The 19,341-nt window shown below is 40.8% G+C and overlaps 1 protein-coding gene across 4 annotated transcripts in view; it reads left to right on the top strand.

Moving 5' to 3' along the window:
• The window catches only part of DOCK1 (dedicator of cytokinesis 1), a 484,421-nt gene that overhangs the window by 339,444 nt on the left and 125,636 nt on the right, over positions 1-19,341 (top strand). For 3 of the 4 annotated variants that reach the window (XM_066618882.1, XM_066618881.1, XM_066618883.1), the window contains exons 30-32: positions 2,536-2,614; positions 5,874-5,974; positions 10,417-10,475. In XM_066618882.1, coding sequence (XP_066474979.1) covers positions 2,536-2,614; positions 5,874-5,974; positions 10,417-10,475 — 239 coding nt within the window. Of the gene's footprint in view, positions 1-2,535; positions 2,615-5,873; positions 5,975-10,416; positions 10,476-10,616; positions 10,844-19,341 lie in introns of those variants that run through there. The other variant, XM_066618885.1, reaches the window with a different exon arrangement.

The raw sequence follows: 19,341 nt of genomic DNA, 5'->3' as shown, positions 1-19,341 counted from the left end.
AAGGTTCTATCTTTCAAGAACCACAACATATCAGATGTTTCTTTCTGATCTGGTTTCACATTCTGGCCTCCATCCTCCCACGCGCAGAGCAGATGGAAAATAACTCGGCTCAGCTTGTCAGCTGCTTCAAGGTCGCACGGTGCCAGTGGCCTCGAACTGGTGACCTGCGGTTGTTATCTTCAGGCAAACGGAGGCTCTACCCTCTAGACCAGACCTCCTGCCCAGGCCTAGGCCTAATTGTGTGTGTGTGTGCATAAATAAAAATTTACATGTCTTCTGCTTTAACCGTGGCCTGGGCAATAAGCGTACCTTATGAGTAACTGGAAAATGCTATAGCCTTTCTAGAACGGTTTGACTTAAGCAGTGCCTTATATGGATGCCTATAATAAGGAAGTGGCAAAAGATAAAAGAATAGGTAGATGATGATGATGATGATGATGAACTTTATTTCTACCCCACCTTTCTCCCCAGAGGGACTCAAGGCGGCTTACAACAAGGTTAAAACAAATTAAAAAATAATTTAAAAGCATATTAACAACATATCATAAAAACAGTAGTCAGATAAAAAAAGTAGTCAGGTAAAAAGAGCATAGAGCAGCAAATCATAAAAGAATCAGGCCTGTAACCAGGTATTTAAAAAGATTTGAAAAGATGTTGAAAAGATGTTAAAAAAGGCCGGGAACTCAGAAGGCTTGTCTATACAGAAGGGTCTTCAGGCCTCGCTGAAAAGTTTCAAGAGAGGGAGCAGTTCTTAAGTCAAGGGGAAGGGAATTCCATAGCGTTGGTGCCACTACTGAGAAGGCCCTATTTCTTGCTGCCGTCCCACGTACCTCCCTAGGCGGCAGCACTTGTAAGAAGGCCTTCTCTGATTACCTAAGAGGATGAGCCGGATTGTATGGGAGTAGGCAATCTCTAAGATACCCTGGCCCAGAGCAGTATATGGCTTTAAAGGTCAAAACCAGCACCTTGAATTGGGCCTGGATGCGAATGGGCAACCAGTGCAGCCACTGGAGAAGCGGACTGACAGAGTCAAACCGCCTACCTCCAGTAACTACACGGGCCGCCGCATTCTGTACTAGTTGCAGTTTCCAAACCGTCCTCAAGGGCAGCCCCACACAGAGCACGTTACAATAATCTAGCCTCAGCCGCCATGTCTAGCCTCTAGCTGCCATGTCCAACCAGGTCTCCATTAATACATACCAGATGGGCTTTCTCATCCAGAATTAAATCCTGGATGATGCAGGTTTTGTTATTCACCGACCTGGCATTCAAAAGCAGCAGCTTCAGATCCATGGACTCACTGCCAAGACCACCAGGCATCCAGGAATTGGGGGGAAGGACCAGAAGGAGAGATGATCTGCCTATGATGGGTTCTCCTTCTCCTGTAATGGCCTGTCCAACCCCCACCACCATATCTCCCCTGGCCCGTCACTCTCTTGATAGTGGCACCCCTCCCTTCCCCTGAGCTCCCTCTTAAGAAAAAACACATGTGGTGAGGCCCACCTTCTGAGACTGGCCTATATAGACAGAAACAACCAGCAGGGCTGCTTATGAAAAAGATAAAGTGAAAAGATTTCACTGTGTTGTGGATTTGTCCTTAACTAACCTTGTGATCCTTGACTTTTCTGTAAAGGAAGTGTCAAAAAGCCATATGTCCTTGGTTTTTAGACTCCCTTTTATTGCTTGATACTGAAATGTATTAGGGGTAATTAAGTTTATTATCTGTGTCCTAATGTGAGTTCCTCTTCACACAGATTACCATTGTGCAAGAAGAGAGAGGTCCTTTAGAAAGAGTCTGGCCTTTATTATTGCAATGCTTTCAAAGATAATTGCAGAAACCTACAGCATCTATAGCCTATTGAAATGACATGTCAGTTTACCAAGGCATTAGCTGACATGCTAATAACACCAATTAAACAATTTGCTACTGAGACACTTGCCTAAAAAGGCAGAGATCTGGGCAGTGAAGATTATGCTTCACTCTTGCAGAGAATAAAAGAATTTTTATGTATAATACCTGCATAATACCTGTAGGGGTTTTATATGTTTGTACCTAATGTAATCTGTTTCTTCCCCTTTTAATGAGCTAATGTATAAATTGAAAGGTTGTAAAAACTACCCATTTCAAATCATTGTTCACCAGCTGCTGATTCTCCTTAAGTACATAGCTTTACACTAAACCAATAATATTAGTACATGTGGTTTTATAAAGCAATTAATTTTTACTTATCAGTAAATGGAATTGTTAATGATCTTTTGATAATCTCATGGTATTATTAAAGAGAAGTGATTTCATCCAAAGAATTGCTTCTGCTTCACTTTTTTCTAGATATGCTAATTCCCTCGATTAATTTTGAGAACATCTGCATATAATTCTGCATATTTAATGGGGGTGAGATAGCACTGCTTTTCAAATGAATCCGGTAGATTCTATTTTCCAGACAGTCTCAGATTTATATCTAATTGAGATGCCAAACTTACAAAGGTGCCAAAGTCTTAAGTGTGTAATTATGTAATTTTCTCTTGATCTTTCAGAGTCTTCCTGCGAGCAATTAATCAGTATGCAGATATGCTAAACAAAAAATTTCTTGATCAAGCCAACTTTGAGCTACAGGTAAAAAGTTTTAATATGGTCTACAAAAAATACTTTTCAGGTAGAAACCTGAACGCTTCATTTTTAAGTTCTTACTGTATTTGCCAAGTACATTCATTATCTGGGATAAGAACAACACTCAGCTGATCCCTATATATAGTGCAGCTGGCACATTGATGTACTTACTTTAATTGTCCTGTCCATTTCATCAATGGAGCTAGTGAAGAAAATATATCAGGGCTAGCAAAAAAAAAAAATACTGAGCTGTAGGTACGTTATACGTTATAGGTGTCGTACATAGGGTACACTTATTATGAAGTCCATCTTAGGGTAAAATTACAATGTATAGGTGGAGCCTGTTTATCTGAAGATTTTTCATCCACAGATCTGTCTCAGCACAGGTCCTATTCTAATGCCCACTTTTTGGCTAATTAACACCCTCCTTTTCCAAGAACAACAGCTGTGGTGTGCAAAGAAATGAACAGAACTCCTTATCAGTTGAGCAATTAACAATAATTTATTGCTACAGACATATACTCCCTGCAAGTCCTCTTGTCCAGAGGCTTTTCCTCCCCAAAACTCCACTTAACTCAGTGGGTAAAGGTCTGACACCTCCAGTCCAAGTCCAATCCAGTCTCCAAAGCACAGTCCAGTCCAGTCTTCTGCAGTCCACTGCAGCAGAGTCCCTTTCTCTGTAGCAGAGTTCCCCAGCAGAGTCCTGGCAGTCCCCTTTTCCTGTAGGTCCTGGTCCATCCATGTCCTGTAGGTCTGGATCCGGGTAGCCGTCATGGTCAGGTACCCCTGCTCCTTCTGAAGCTGCCTTTTATCCTGCAGCCCCTTGTTAAGTCCAAATGCAGCTCAGCTGTGTGCTACCTTGTTAGCCCCTTGTTAAGTCCAAATTAGGTTCAGGTGAGCCATTTCTGGTTTCCTGAGGGAAACGGGCTTTTTTGCCATATTATATGGAAGTGGCAGTTTTTCTCCTCTCCAGGCCAGGTGGACACATACTGCCTCTATGGGCTTTAGAAAGCCCTCCAGATGCGACCAGAGTGCATCTCTGGCCCCCTTTGGAGGGAGAAAAGGAGAAAAATGGCAGATTTGATTATCCATGATTTTTTCAAGGGGTCCAAGAATGGATCTCTTGCAAATAACCACCTGTACCATCATTTTCTATCCAATCTTGAGAAGTGGCATATGGATCCCAATTTTCACTTCTCCTTTTCAGGATTAATATGACTGTTCAGTCCTTTCGAGGTACTTGACTGGGCATTTCAGGTCTTTTGCACACGTTTTCCTTATGTATTGTTCCTTTTTATGAAAATTTGTCATATAAAGGGGCTTTGAATTACCATTGTGTGTTTCATAGATTTTTTCTGGGTCTCTTCCCCCCACACTTTCTAGCCATGTGTTTTCAACTGTCAACGTAATTGTTATGAAATGTTGGAGGATATGCAGTAGCCTCTGACACAAGGGAACTCCATGCTTAAATGTAGATGTCCTGTCATGAGCTCAAAGGAGCACATTGAACTGGTTCACTGAACTCTTAACTGTAGGATTAGCTCATTACACTGGCCTACAAAATTGAGGGTCGGAAAAGTTTTTCCCAAACTTTATGGTGGTTTGATATGAATTTGGGGTGCTGATTCCAAAAATGGCATTGGTTTTGCCCTATCACATCACACCATTATAGCCATGGTGTAGGCTTCCTCATGGGGAAGCTGCTTGAACCAATGATACTATACTATATCTCCAAAACTAGACATGATAGGACAAAACGGGTGCCATTTTTCGAATCGGCACCCCAAATATACCCAGGAATTGGTGTAACGTTTAAGGAAGCAAAATGTGTGTTGGCCTGTGTTACCGATGCAAAACATGCCTGTTTTGCATGTCTCCCATAATCATCCTTTCTGTTCTCATTCTGAATTCAGTGTCTAGAGAAGTAGGTTTATTTAGAAATAGAAGATGTTTACCAGCACTGCTTGTTTCCCCTTTGCAAGAATATAATTCCTTTTCCTGGCAATTTAGTGAGAGAGCCCACAGCTCTGGTAGCATCAGTTTCAGTGAGGATCAATCCTAGTGACAGACCTAGTTCAGGATGGCATGGCTACCCTATCCGTAAGGCAGACCAAAGTAATTGCCTTTGGTGATGGATTGGGGGGAAGCTCTGTCATCTGTATCCACTTTGGCTGCCACCTCCTTCATTGCCATCTTCACCATTGCTCTCCCTGGATTTTGTCTATTTGTCTACTTGTTTTGAACCCCTCTAGTTCTGCCAGAGGCTTATGTGCACTGTTTCCTCTAAGGGGTCTGCAGACCTTTCTGCAGCTGTGCAGTCATCATGACATTGCTGAACTTCTGAGTTGCTGAGCTCCACGCTGCACAGAGCTCAGCCAGAAGGTATGCAACCATGCCCCCTCTCACCTCAGTGGGAACACTGCTTCTGTGGTACCTCCACATCCAAACATGGCCCTTGAGACATTTTGAAAAGCAGCCATTGTCCTGGGATACTTCCCTGAGTATCTTTGAATTCAGTAGTATTGTACAAAGGCTTCATGGCAAAATGAACAGGTATTTCATGAATTGTTTGACTTCATCTTTTGGGGCCAGATAAATCAATAGACCTTAGCCAGTCCCTTTTGGGATTGGCATGCAACAACTGACTGGGCATCCAAACCATCCTGAGCAGGCAAAAGAGAAAGTAGGGATAACAGTTGGTTATAACCCATCCAATCACATCAACCTCTGGCATAATCAGCCCTAATTTTTAAAGGTCACACACAAGGATGTTTAGGTATGCTGCCCCAATTTGTCCTTGAAAACAGCTCTTGCTTTGCAAAAGGCATGCCCACTTACCATGTGAATTAGGGACCAGACTGCTGGGACAGTGTGATTAAGTAGAGTAGGAAAACTGGAGTACCCCCTATCTGCAGGGGTTCCATTCTGGCACCCCCTGTGGATACCTGAAACCACAAATGCTGGGGGCACTTCCTGTCCTCTGGAGACGGGGCCTTTCCCTGGCCCTCATAATGCCTTTTAACGCATAAAAATAACACTTCTGGTGCCCCCCCCCCAAACTGGAAGTGATGATTTGTTACTTGTAAGTTTTGTTTATTCAAGTGCTCACAGTGCAGCACTATGCAAAGATCTGATCAAGCACAAGCATAAGGATGCCTTCTTATCATGAGTATTTGTGCATATAAATTGCATGTTCAAAATACTGCATGTTCAGATATCTCAGGCATGGAAAACTGACATTTCTTGTGAACCTTGTGACCTCCAGCTTTGGAACAACTACTTCCACCTTGCTGTTGCTTTTCTTACCCAAGAGTCGCTACAACTGGAGAACTTTTCAAGTACAAAAAGATGCAAGATACTTAACAAGTAAGTTATATTCCAAGTGTTAAATTATGAACGAGAACATGAGGGTGTATTAGCATAATATTATTTTAGCTGCTTAGAAAATTCAAGGCGTATTGAGATGCAATCATGGTATGATGAAAGCTTAGTGTTGAAACCACAAATCAAGTATTTACCATATTCTTTAGACACAAGTCAAGATCCGAAATTATAGAATAAAGCAAACATTTATCTTACAGTATTTTCATGAAGTCAAGACAGTTCAGAATTAACATATTAGAAAACTCAGTTTTTAAAGCCACTTTAGCTTTTTGCTTTTCTAATCTCATTTCATGAGTATACTTTATTGCCTAATTCCTGAAGGTCTTTTGTAGCTAATCTTAATAACTGCTGTGAATTTCAGTGTGATATCTGTAAAGAATGTTTTGTTGAATTGCCACGAACTTGTACCACGTCTTGGTTAAAAGGGATTACCTTGCCTACCTTTGGACAGGGAATTTACGCATTATATTCTAAATTTCATAGCAAATAAAACCTGTCAATAGCAACATGCTGTGCCGGTTAGAAGAATGCAGGTTTGTCACTTGTATTTGCTTGGCCTTCAGTTCTGTTTTAATCTAAGCTCTGTTCCTAAATCTACTTACTTAAATAAGCAAGTTCTAATGTTTTTCCTAGGATTGTGCATCAGTGTTTCAGGCTGAGCTTGAATGCTTCCTACCAAGACAAAAAAAAGTGTTGAATAGTTTTAAACAATGTGAATTTCACATGGTGAAATGGAAGTGCATTGCCAGTTACATGCAGTAAGCACAATAAGTGTGATACAGTAGTCACATTTTAATAATGCCAAGGAGACTGCATGTTATCTGTCCCCGTCCCACTAGGTGTAATAAGTCTGAAACTGGTTTCAGATCCTGGTTTACCCTAACTACTGTTAATCTCGACTAACATAATGTTGAATGATTTTAAGCCTGTTGGTCCCATGGCCCTCTCATTTCCCTAACCGTGTTTTAGCACTTGGCAGTATTACAGTTCCACTAGGTGACTCAGAAGGAATTGCTTGTTCTTAAGTATGAGTGCCAAAGAGATCAGTGGGGTAAAGGAGAGCATCTTGGATTTCCCTCTTTCAGGTTTCTGCACTATCTAGGGCCCTGCAGGCCTAATATCCATCAATGCATTGTTTCTACATAGTAAATAATTATAAACGTAATTCATATGATTGACTCATAGGTGAGAACGAAAACCATTTTAACCACTACTTGAAGAGGCTAGCTAAGCACTGCAGCGTCAGGAAGCCATGTAAAGAAATACTTGTGACATCCATAGTCCTCTGTCATACTTGGTTGTATGCAAAAACCAAGCTTCTTAGGAGGTATAGAAGACATCTGTACACTTCATATATTCTGCACATACAATGATAATTAAGATAAACAGCCTGGGTTCTGAGACACAATTGCTTATTAGAATTAGTTAAATTGTAGAGCTCTGTGATAAGTTTCATAAATTACTATTTTTCACGTAATCAGTTATACTGTAGGCAATGAACCGATAAAGTAAATTGTTTGGAAACCAATAAATGCATGTGGTAGAAGCATAAGATATTTACTTGCAGAAGAATTCTCTCTTCTACCCCACTGGGATGTAAATGATTGCTTCATCCAATATCAACAGCTCTTTTTTGAGTTTTAATTAACCTTATAAAAATTAGCATTGACTCTTTCCTCTTCGTGTTAAATATCAGCAGGCCTTTCAAAAATGCAAAAATAGTTTAATTCCTGTTAATATTGAGGAGAACCATTGCTAGTACTAGTTTTCATACTAGATTCCTAGACAGAGAACTAGTGTAGTGGCTAAGATTTTGAGCTACGAATTGCAATTTCTCTGGTTCAACTTGTGCTTTTACCATGAGATTACTCAGCCATCTTGGACAAGCCAAATGCTCTTAGCCTGCACTCCCCAATTGTAATATGGGCATAGTAATGCTTACCTTATGAAACTACATGAAGACAGTACATGTGAAGCACTTTGCACACTCAGAAAGCACTATATAAATGCTAAGTATTATTATGTCCTTTTAAATATGTTTTGTTTCATTTTTAAATGTTTTGTTAGTATGAGCGTTTTTTAAAACAATGAATAAACCACTTTTCCGCCAAGGTGCCAAAGCAGTGTACCCTAAATGTAACGTCAAAATGACAAAATAGAAAAAAGAAAAATACAATAAAATCAAATTACACAACAAAAGAGAATAAATTGAATGCTACAGCAGTAACCACCATCAGCAGATAAATGACAACCTAAATAAGGACAATTGGCAAAAGACAATTGGTGAGAGGACTAGATGAGGGGGTAGCAGCCAGATTGGGCTCTAGCCAAGGTCACACATCCATTAGAGGGTCAATCTAGCTAGGTGGACCACTGAAACTTCAGTACCAATGACAGCGTTCAAGTTCTGTCGCTCAGTGCAGAGCTTTTCCCTAGAGCATCCTACATTGAGAGGAGAAATGTGCAAATGACAGAGAGGTTTACAGGGTAAGACTGAATTTATTTTAGGCTTTCTTGTGTGTGGGTTGCTGATGGTAAATCTCTTAGCAATTAAAAAGCTTAATCCTTCACTGAAAGTAACTGGTTTATCCTGCTATTCTCCAGTGACCCAAATCTCTTTGCAGTTTGTACTTCTTCATTGTAGCATTTGCTATTTCAACAAGGGAAAAACCACGTGGGAATGTTGAAAGCTTTACCTAACAGCTTCTCAAGAAGGCTCAGAATGCGCTTAATGACATTCAAAATTAGCACAAAAATTAAAAAAAAAAAGTCTTATAGTTTCCAGTTCTTACCTTTTGGAAAAAGAGTGCATTTGTCACATGAATTTTGCATTTTCTAACAGCGTCTTTAAATGCGGAAATATGGTGGGGGGGTAGAGACACTTGGGCAAATGTCAGTAGTATTTGCATGCACATGAGAATAGGGGAGGAGACTGTATGCAAACAGGTACAGTGTAAATGCCTTGTGTGAAGCTATGCTCTCAGATACTGAGCTGGGAAATTGAATTAAACTCTTTCAATATGTTGTAATATGCTCTTTTGAGAACTTTTTGTTGTTGCGCCGCAGTTTCCTTTCATTATTTTTATATCTCATGCTCTCACTGCTTGTGAACATGTTTTCCCCAAGGTGCAGGCATTCATTCTGTTTCTCTGCATTTTCTAGAGCCAGGTTGAAACTAGATGATCTCCTATTTTTGTCAGTGTTTTTTGTGTCCTGTCCTGGATATGTTGTGTTTAGCTCTCTTACAGTATCCCATCTGGTACCGTGGTAATCAAAATCATAACTGTGTGATCTGGCTGTCCTTGATACCTGCTGGATATGGAACCTCTCAGTTCATTTTCTAGGGCAGCCAATATATGCTAAAAAATAAGTGTAAAAATAAAACATTCCTAAGGCTGTGCAGTTTGCTTTCTCTAGCTATTAGAGTCTGAGAAGTGGATAATACTCTCATTAATCTACACAACCACCCCCACACTTCCAAGGGGTGGTTATGTAATATGCCGATAAGGCAAAGTGAAATTCCCACAGGTGAAACGTTTATAGAAAAAGAAGTACAGAGAGGAGCTCCTTTCTTCCTACAAGCAAGGAAGAGAAATGCAGATGTTAGGCTGGGAGCTATCATGCTCGAGTTTTGGTTGAAAAAAAAATCATTTCTGTGTGGTTTGGGAACGTTATTTAATCTTCTGCATGTTTCCCCCCCCCCCCATCTACAATAGTGGTTGTATTAGCTAACAAACACGTTCAATTAACAGCACAATCCTATGCAGGTATACTTAGAAGTAAGTCCTTCTAAGTCCAGTGGGACTTACTGCTAGGGAAGTGTCTATAGGATTGGAGCTGAAGAGGTTTAAATTACCCAAAAATAAAAGGTACATTAAAAATCTTAATAATATGCCTATTGTATAGTGTAGGCCAGTGGTTCTCAAACTGGTGGGTCATGACCCACTAGTTTGTGTAAAGCTTCCCCCGTCCCTTTAAGAGATGGGGGAAGGGGGAGGCAGCAACGCAATCCCCAGGATCGTGTCGCTAAGGGGAGTGAGGAGGCATGCTTTTATTTACTGTGTTAGAATGTTGAGAAACAGCATGCGCAAACCACTTCCGGTTTGCAGGAAGTCGTTTGCACAGTTTCTCAGCATTCTAACATTTGGGGAGCCCTGTGGAGGGCTGCACAGGGCTCCCCACACTTCCTGCTCCTTGCTACTGCCCACAGTAAGTAAAAACACCCTCCCATACTCCTTAGGGATGTGATCCTGGGGTTCACGTTGCTGCCCTCCCCCCTCCCCCACAAAGACTTAGTTAGGGAATAATGCTCCTTAAAAGTTTGAGAACCACTGGTTTAGGCTGTGTTTTTGATATATAATTCTATTCTAGTATTGAAACATATTACTGAAAACATTTAATTAACAGATTTCCATTCTCCCTAGGTATGGTGATATGAGAAGACAAATTGGCTTTGAGATACGAGATATGTGGTATAACCTGGGTAAGAACTCCATTATCTAATGTTTTATATTTGAATCAGTGGCACAATTATTTAAACTTCTAATTATCCTTTTTTTTTTTTTGAAATACTTATTTGTAAGTAGCTTGTTATTGCAACTCAAGGCCAAATCTTACATTACAGCTGCCACGAGGAAGCCAATTCCTGGCCTCAATATGGAAAATCTTCAAATGATGAGGACAAGTCACATTTTGGCTTGTGTGTAGAGCCACTGTCAAATCAGCAACTTTCACGTGTCAGCCTTAATGCAATGGCTGGCCCTCAGTGGTTAAAACTAGCGAATGTGAATGCATTCTCATCTTTGAATGCATTATCATTAATGTAATTCAATTGTATTGAAAGAATCCTTGTCTGAGTGTGTAAAATAAATTATCTTTTGTTAAGGAAGCAGATAACAGTTCAATAGTAGTTTCAGTTTCACTTTTAAGAGTTTGATCTGTCAGCCTGACCAGTTCAATGTTTAAATTCACACACCACATTGGATCTGTAATGTCAGATGTTTTATTGCTTTCAGATCAAGAATGAAGTATAATCATGCAATCCTTTTTGAGAATGATATTGTAATGATTATCAGTAATCAACAGACTCATAGTAAGATTAGCACCATTATTCTCTGGAAGAAATATCAAGTATCTCTTGTTCGCATTGGTTTAATGAGTAACCAGACAATATAAAAATTGAGATCCGGATATATTTTAAGAAGCACATAAATCACTTGTGAACATTATTCCTTACCACCTTACAGATTTTTTTTTTCATTAGTCCATTGTCAAGTAATATGCACAAAAACTTCTGTTAACATGACCAGGAAGATTTCTGCCTGTGGTACTTCCTCTGTGCCCTTCATAAATATCTGCACTTCTTCCGCCTTTTGTAATATGATTTTCTTATAAAAGAAATGGAAGTTTAAGAGACCAATCCTACTTGGGCTGGGTGATGGTGGCATACCTGTTCTGCTGTTGTTGACTGCCATAAAGCAGTCGGCACTAGTCGTAAAAACTGCTCTAGCAGCGTGCAAAGTCGTTTGCTGCTAGAGCACCAGTGGAAAGGCCAGAGCCTTCTCACATGCATCAGAACAACTAGACACCACTGGTGACAGAGGTAAGATGGCAGAGGAGGTGGGATGGATGGGGAGAGCATAGTGGGGTTGGGTAGGGCAGAATAGGGCAATGACAGGCAGGGGAATTGGTGGATTGGGTCCATGATGGGGGTGGGTTCAGCTGCAGCAGCTATTGAGCTAGCGCAGGTCCAAGTAAACCCCCTGTGTGGCAGCAGGTAGCAGCAGTCAATGTGTTAGTTTACAGAATATAAAAGAACATCTTCAAATAATTTTTGTTGGGCAAATAGCTGATTGGGCAAATAGTGGTTAGGCAAATAGCTGTTTCCCATGTCTTGACTTTAAGTGAATTATATTTGTTTATATTTATTTTTAATTTTTTCCATTCCATCTTTCTTATGCTAGGGAACTAAAGGAGCCAAGGGATACAAATGATCAAGACAATATCAAACAGCATGATAAAATATAGTATTTATCATATGAAGAACAGGCCAAAGAACAGTGGTAGAGCACATTTTTTACAAGCAGAAGGCTCTAGGTTCAATTATTGGCATCTCTAGGAAGGACTGGGAAAGATCCTGCCTTAAGCCCTGAGAAATCACTGCCAAACAGTGAAGATGGTATACTGTCTTGGAATACAGTCCTACTTGGCCGTAGCTCTGGCACTGGGCTCCAGTGCCAGCTCTAGGTGTTGTAAACATGCCATAAAGCATATTTATGGCACTGTGGGAGGAAGGAACGCTGTGCCAGCACTAGTTGGTGCAGGGCCCAGTGCCAGAAAGACACCGCCTGGAGGTGAGTGAGACATTTCCCCCCCAGGGGTCATTCCCCCCCCCAGGGGAGAAACCAGCCCAGGAGTGGGCAAAATAGCTGGGGCAGACTTGAGAAGCCTCATTGTGGGGAATGCACCCTTACTCAGGTGAAGGGGCAAACACCCCCTTCCCCCAAGGAGATCTCTGGCTGCTTCCAGGCACCTGCAGGATACAGCACATTTTAGCTCTAGATCCTGGGAAGCTTAGAACTGAACTGTTTGTTGGACCAGTGGTCTGACTTGGTATGAGACAGCTTCATATGTTCAATGACAAAATCAAGCATCAGAACTAGTAATTAGTTCAGCTTTAAAGCTTCTTTAAAGAGTTAGTTTTCACCAGGCTTTAGAAAACCTACAGCAACAATGCTGAAGGGGGTCTCTCTAGGTAGGGTGTTCAGGAGTGGTGGTGACACAACTCAAACATTTTATAGGGACCATCATAAGATAACTCTCAGTATTGTCACCCTGCCAGTTGTCATGTCCTGATAGAAATTATGGAGACTGAAGAGCAAGTAGATGCATTTTATTAGAAATAGTACAAAATAGTATTGATTTCTTAAAATTAACTTGGCCTCAATAGAGGTTGAACCACTCTTTGTAGGTATAATTCTGATATACAGAAAAAGCAAAACATCAGCATTGGAGATAGTTGTTGGCCAAAGTAATGGTGTGCTTTGATATGTAACAGTGAAACAGTCAAAATGCAGATACTTTGTCTAATTATTATGTGAGCATATGCAGTATGTATGCTGAGAGAAAATTCTTACAGATCACGGAAGTGCATTTTGTTCCAATGACAACATTATGTGATGAAGGAAAGGAAGATCTCAGAAATGCCTTTTTGGGAAAAAATTGAATTCTCTTTTTATTAAAGAAGACTTTATTAAAGAAGCGCGCATTAGTGACTAGAGACCAGAATAAAGCAAAGCACACAATAATACATGATTGACAGACATGTACCAAAACCTGTAGTACCAGGACTTAAAGCAGTAAGGTTAACTTAACTTTTCTAGCCAATTTCTACTTCCCTGCTGTCTCTGTTCTTTATGCTCTCACAATCCTCATTCTTGGTTAGGCAAGATGCATTCCCAGAACAAAATGGACTCTGACATGTCTGCCTTTTTAATGTAGTTTCTACAACATTGCTTTATCTCACAATATGCTTAATTTCTATCACTCTTCCCTGATGTCACCTTTTATATGCCTGACAGCCTTTGTGAATACTCCCTTCTATGTTATACACAAAATCCTTTTTATTTCATGCATGATTCCAAGCCTTCCCATGATACACTGGCTTCTCTTGCAAACCAAATAGCACATCTTGATTGCCAGGAACTTCTGTTATGCATGGGTTTATGACTCCAATACACAATCTTCTCCAGAGGTTCAGAATGATCAATGCAAACCAGCTTGCCCATAGGATTAGGCATTTAGTATTTGAGTTTGGTACCAACCTCCAGAGGTGGTGCAGGTCCGAGGAGACCCATTGGGGCCAGCAGCCCTTACCCAGGGCTAAGGGGAAGAGTTTCCCCTTGTCTGGCTGAGCTGCTGCTGCCCACAAACCCGCGTTTGGGCCATTTGTGAAAAAATGCAAAGTTCAGAGTAGCCTACAAGCAATTGCATATTTGCTGCTGGGTTGCAGAAGACTGAAAGCTAAATTTGCTCCCATGTCTGCCACATTTTTAAATGAGTGTGGGAGGAATGTGAAATCACTTGTTTTATTATGCTCTGCCTTGAGTGCCCAGGGACTGAAAAAACAGGTGCTGTCTCATGTCAACTGCAGATCTTGTCTAGTTATTCAGGCCATTTCATTACATGGCAATGCCTACTTTTACTATGTAATATATCACGTACACATGCTAAACTTTTAAGATGCATCATTTTGAGTTATGACTAAGATGATTCAGTGGGAGATTTACCCTTGGCCAGTGGTAGTTTTTCATTTCATGGCAATCATTAGTCAATATTTTTTGGGGGAAAATTTAACCATAGATTTCTCCAAGTAAGCAAGGATTCTAAAAATGCAACCAAGGAAACAACATCATTGATTTGCTACTGGGATTTTGGAAACTTCAATTTTATAAGAGTTAGGAAAATACATCAGCTGTAATAGAAAATGATTTCATTTTAATGCGCAGATTAACACTGCTATACTGCATATAGTTAACATACACAAAGCCCATTGATTTGCACAGGTATTTAATTGCAGGATTGTAGCCCATGAATTTAAATTACCATTTTTTTTCATGTTGGAGATCCACAGCATACTAATGATGATATGTGTTTAACAGCCTCCTGTTTTCTAGCATACTAAAATTGTAAACTGATAACAGTGGGCATCAAGAAAATATTGAAGTCTCTCAGAGCCCAATCCTATCCTCCCCCTGAGTATAGCATGCAGGCACACCAAAATAGGCATTTGCTATGGTGCGGAGGGCTGATTGGGAGGCTTGGAAGAGGCAAGGGAAAAAACTTTCTCTTATCCTTCTGAGAGCCCCTGTAGTTGTCTATGGGTCTCCTTGAACTTGTGCCAGCTATATGGCTGTCGCAAGTCTGTAGAGATAAAGGGAGTTTGTTGGAATGCTCCAGAGGGGCTGGTGTCCCTGCACACATCAGGATACCTGCCCCCCACCTCTGACATGTCTCCCACCCTTGCAGGAGAAATCACTGAATGATCAGTGCAAACCAGCTTGCTCATAGGATTAGGCATTTAGTATTTGAGTTTGGTAATCTTGGGGAAACAAATTTTGTATACAATTGCAGTGTTTTAGTCCTTGTTTGCTAAATAATAATGAACTTACATGATGCAATTATGATTTGGGATTCCAATGCTGGAGTTTGTTTCTAACTATTGAAAAGGTTCTGTCTCTAACTTTGGAATCAAAACTTAGTAATATCTTTTAAAATAAATAATATGATGATGTTCTATTATATTCCATTTTTGTTTTCAGACAAAAACCAGATTTTAAAGTCTTAACATAAAACAGATCTCTGATAGCATAGTAAAAGCAGTTTCAGGTACTTGGTCAGAGTTAGGATCTTGGATAGCTCCTAGAGACTGCTTGAGTTTATCCATTGACTTCTGAAGTTGTCATATCCACAAGCAAAGTTTGTAACTGCCAGAGCTCCTAAAGCTGCAAACCTGTACATGCTTACCAAGGCTCATAGAAGTAAGCCCTGCTGAGTTCAAAGTAGATATGCATAGGACTGTACTGTAAGTAAGGTTGTAAGGAATTTAAAGGGGCAGGACTCCAGCTGTTGCAGCATTGGATAGTGTTCTCTGCTTTCTCCAACAGGGACCCCTAAAGAGAGGGAGCAGCTTTGGGTGGCTGGTAGGACAATTCAGACTCCGCTCTGCAAAACTTTGAACTGCTAATATCTGGTTCAAACTTATCCCCATCTTTACTCCCTCAAAAGTTCAATGGAAAATTTCCGTTTAGACCTTAGTTCTATCCGATTCAGGAGTTGCAAGGCCTCCCACACATATAATCCCCTAGTTTATGGTCAGAGGACTGGTCATCAAAGAGATGATTCAACCACTTACAGCTTGTTCTCACATTAACTTGAGCAGCATGGTGGTTCCCATCCTATTTTGGTAACGTTTGAATTGAGGAGATCACCTGGGAAGAGTTGGAGATCACTCTTTCCTTGGGTCAAGGGATACTGCTGTGGAAAACAGTTGTATTACTCACCCCTTCCACATGTTCTTCTTGTTACTTATATACACTAGTGACAGTTGTATCACCTAGCTTTAATTTTCTGTCTCTGTCAGTGAGTCATACCACTAAAATACATACTTCTGGAAAAATGTTGGTGCTCAACCTTTGTTTTCCCTGAATTCTTGGCCACACTTGAATGACTTCTAGAAATACTTGAAGAATTAGTTGGGTTATCTTCTGTTGACCAGTTTTAGTTGGGAAAGGAAAGTAGAGTTAGCTTTTCAGTAAGCATCTAATTTTTATTAATTATTATCCCACCTTTCTACTCTGGAAGGTCTCTCAAAGTGATTCACAAAATATTCAGGGGGAAAAAATAATACAGTAGAACCTCTTTAAGTTGACCACCCAAGGGACTGGAGGAAATTGGTCAACATAGGGAGGTGGTCAACATATGGAGAAAAGGCATTTAAATATTATCATATTTAGTTCCCAGGACAACAAATGCAAGGCCAAGTTATTATTTAGATTGGATTTTTAAAAGGTTTTATTGCAAATATCAATGAGAATTGATCTTCTTGTGATGCTTATTATTTATTTCATCTATATCAAGAGACAGAGAATAAACAGCCCACAATCAGTGTTTTTAAAAAACCCTGAAAATTCATAAGCTTAAAAAAAATTGTAAAAAAAAAAAACTTGGTTTCATAGCAGACAGGCAGACCAATGCATATAGACTCTTGCCAGCCCATAGCATGTAGCATGTTACATAGCCCCAACAGCTAAAAAAAAACAAAAAACACTTTTTTACTTAGGCTACCGGGCCACCACTGGGTCTCCTCAGATTCACTAAATGCCACACGGTGTTTGATACAGTCCCTCACTAAAAGCTGTTGAGAAAACTCCACAGTCAGGGATTAAGAGGACAGGTTCTCTCATGGATTGGGAACTGGTTGAGGACCAGGAAACAGAGAGTGGGTGTCAGTGGGCAATTGACAAAAAAAGTGGAGAGAGGTTGAAAGTGGAGTGCCTCAAGGATTTGTCCTGGGACTGGTGCTTGTCAACATCTTCATAAATGACCTGGAAACAGGGATAAGCAGGGAGGTGGACAAGTTTGTGGATGACACTAAACTTTTCTGAGTGGTGAAGACCAGAAGGGATTGTGAAGTGCCCCAGAAGGATCTCTCCAAACCGGGAGAATAGGCAGCAAAATAGCAGTTGTGTTTCAGTATAAGTGTAAAGTAATGCACTGGTGATGGGAACCAAAGTGAAAGGACAGTGGCTTCACTATGCACAAGTAAGCTCATGTCCCTCACAACTTGGTACATGTCCAGGTACAATCGGCAGCCAGCACAGGTCTGTCGGCTATGTGCAGTATGCCCACCTATAAAAACCCTTTCACACACGCACTAGCTGTTACGTGAAAATCCCCCTTTTTGCCTTTTAGCTGTGATTTTCTCTCTCTATATCTAGTTATGCTATTATGGACTATAACATGCAAGCCAAACTGTTCTCCCAGCATACAGGTCACATTTCTAGGACTTTGGTCAAGCTACAAGCTCATGGTTACACAACCACCACCCCCCATAGTCACACATTATGGGAAGAAGTCTTGTGCCTTAATCCAATCACTATTTAAGCATCTCCTACATTACTGTATGCAAACTTGAACTGCCTTCCATAATTTTGGTGTTGAAATTCTGTTTCTGATTCATTGTATTGTACCTACATTTTTTTCCCCACACAGCCTTTGTTAAGTTCCCCTTTCGAGGAAGCCAGCCATAAATTTGCTGATAACTACCTACATCCCGATCCCCATTCAGACTTATACATATGAAAACAGGATTCCAAGCACCCAGCATTGTGTTGGCAATCGAACTACCTTCCAGCTCAGCATATAGGCACTGTCTCCCAACCATTTATAAGAGAGGGCGTCCTCTCTCTCTCTCTCTCTCTCCCCCCCCCCAAGGCCCAACACATTTGTGTTGTGTCAGAGGGTCCTCTCCACAGGACTACTCCCCCCCCTCCAACTTCTCTACAAGACAGGTAACTATCTTGTGCCTGGAACTCTTTCCCTTCTTCCCCCCCCCTTCCTCCCCTTCTCTGCCAATCTTTAGTTAGCAGCTGGGGTTGACAGAGCAGAGACCCCTAAAGCCTTCCCTACAGCCCCCCTTCCTTATCTGTTTTCCTCGGATGCACCAAATACTCTTGACACGCAACCACCATGAAAGCTAGGTACACTGGATTCAAGCACTAAGACCAAGAAACATACACTTCTCATTTCTCCATGTGCATTATGTTTACCTTTGTCCTTTTGTAATAAACCATAATCTTTTATTGAAAGTTATCTTTCTCTCAGTCTCCTCTTTAAGCAAAAGGGAATTTCTCTGCATTACGCCGTCTTGTTATTCAGCCTATGATCCTAATGTTCCAATAAGGGCAGTGTAATAATTCCCCTGAACAAAACAGCCCTTTTGGTAACATAGCAGGCATAGGGGAGGGGTTGTTGCGTGGCTTCTTGCTTTTCCAAGATGGGACAAACCAGTCAAAACACAGACCCACAGTATCGCGTTCAGTGGGCAACTTACAAAGGGTAAATTAATACTCTGTGCAATGGTCAGAGTGGTCAAGATACAACTTACGGAGGTGGTCAATATAGAGAGGTTGGTCTCCCATAGTTTATATGCAGTGTCTGTCCATACTGTGAAAATTAGGTCAACTTAAGGAGGTGGTCATTATAGAGAGGTGGTCAACTTTGGAGCTTCTGCTGTATTTCCAAATGAAACAATGAGAAAACATTAATAATATCAGAGCAAATCAAACAATATTTAAAAACCAAACCTGACTAAGGTTAAACACTAGTTCAGAATAAGAGAACATCAAACAATGTTAACAGAAATGGCTGTCTAAACAAGCAAGTTTTGGTGAGGTGGTGAAAGTCTGCCAATCAAGAAGCCAGACTGGTTTCAAGAAAAAGATTATTGCACAATCTGAGGGCTACAACTGAGAAGTCCCTTTCACTGTTCCCTCCAAATCAAGCTTCGGGGAAGGGGGGGGGGGACATAGAACAAGGCTTTTGATGTTGAACATAGTGGTTTACTTCACTGAATAAACTATAACTGGGAGGGGGGGAGAAGGAGGTAGAGGAAAGTTCTGATTCCTTAGTGGAATTACAAGAGTTTGCTGAGTGTCTGATCAGATATGCTGCAGAGTTGTTTTGTGGAGATGTATGTTTATCATTCAAAACTTGGAGACTGCTGACTCTGCAGTTCTTGTATGCTTTTTTCAATGACTTCCCCCCCCCCATCCCTTCCTGGAGAATAA

The sequence above is a fragment of the Tiliqua scincoides genome, chromosome 3, assembly GCF_035046505.1.
Source record: "Tiliqua scincoides isolate rTilSci1 chromosome 3, rTilSci1.hap2, whole genome shotgun sequence".
Classification (NCBI taxonomy): Eukaryota; Metazoa; Chordata; class Lepidosauria; order Squamata; family Scincidae; genus Tiliqua; species Tiliqua scincoides.
Note: the sequence above shows the minus strand (reverse complement) of the source record. Positions and strands in the feature narration are given on the sequence as shown.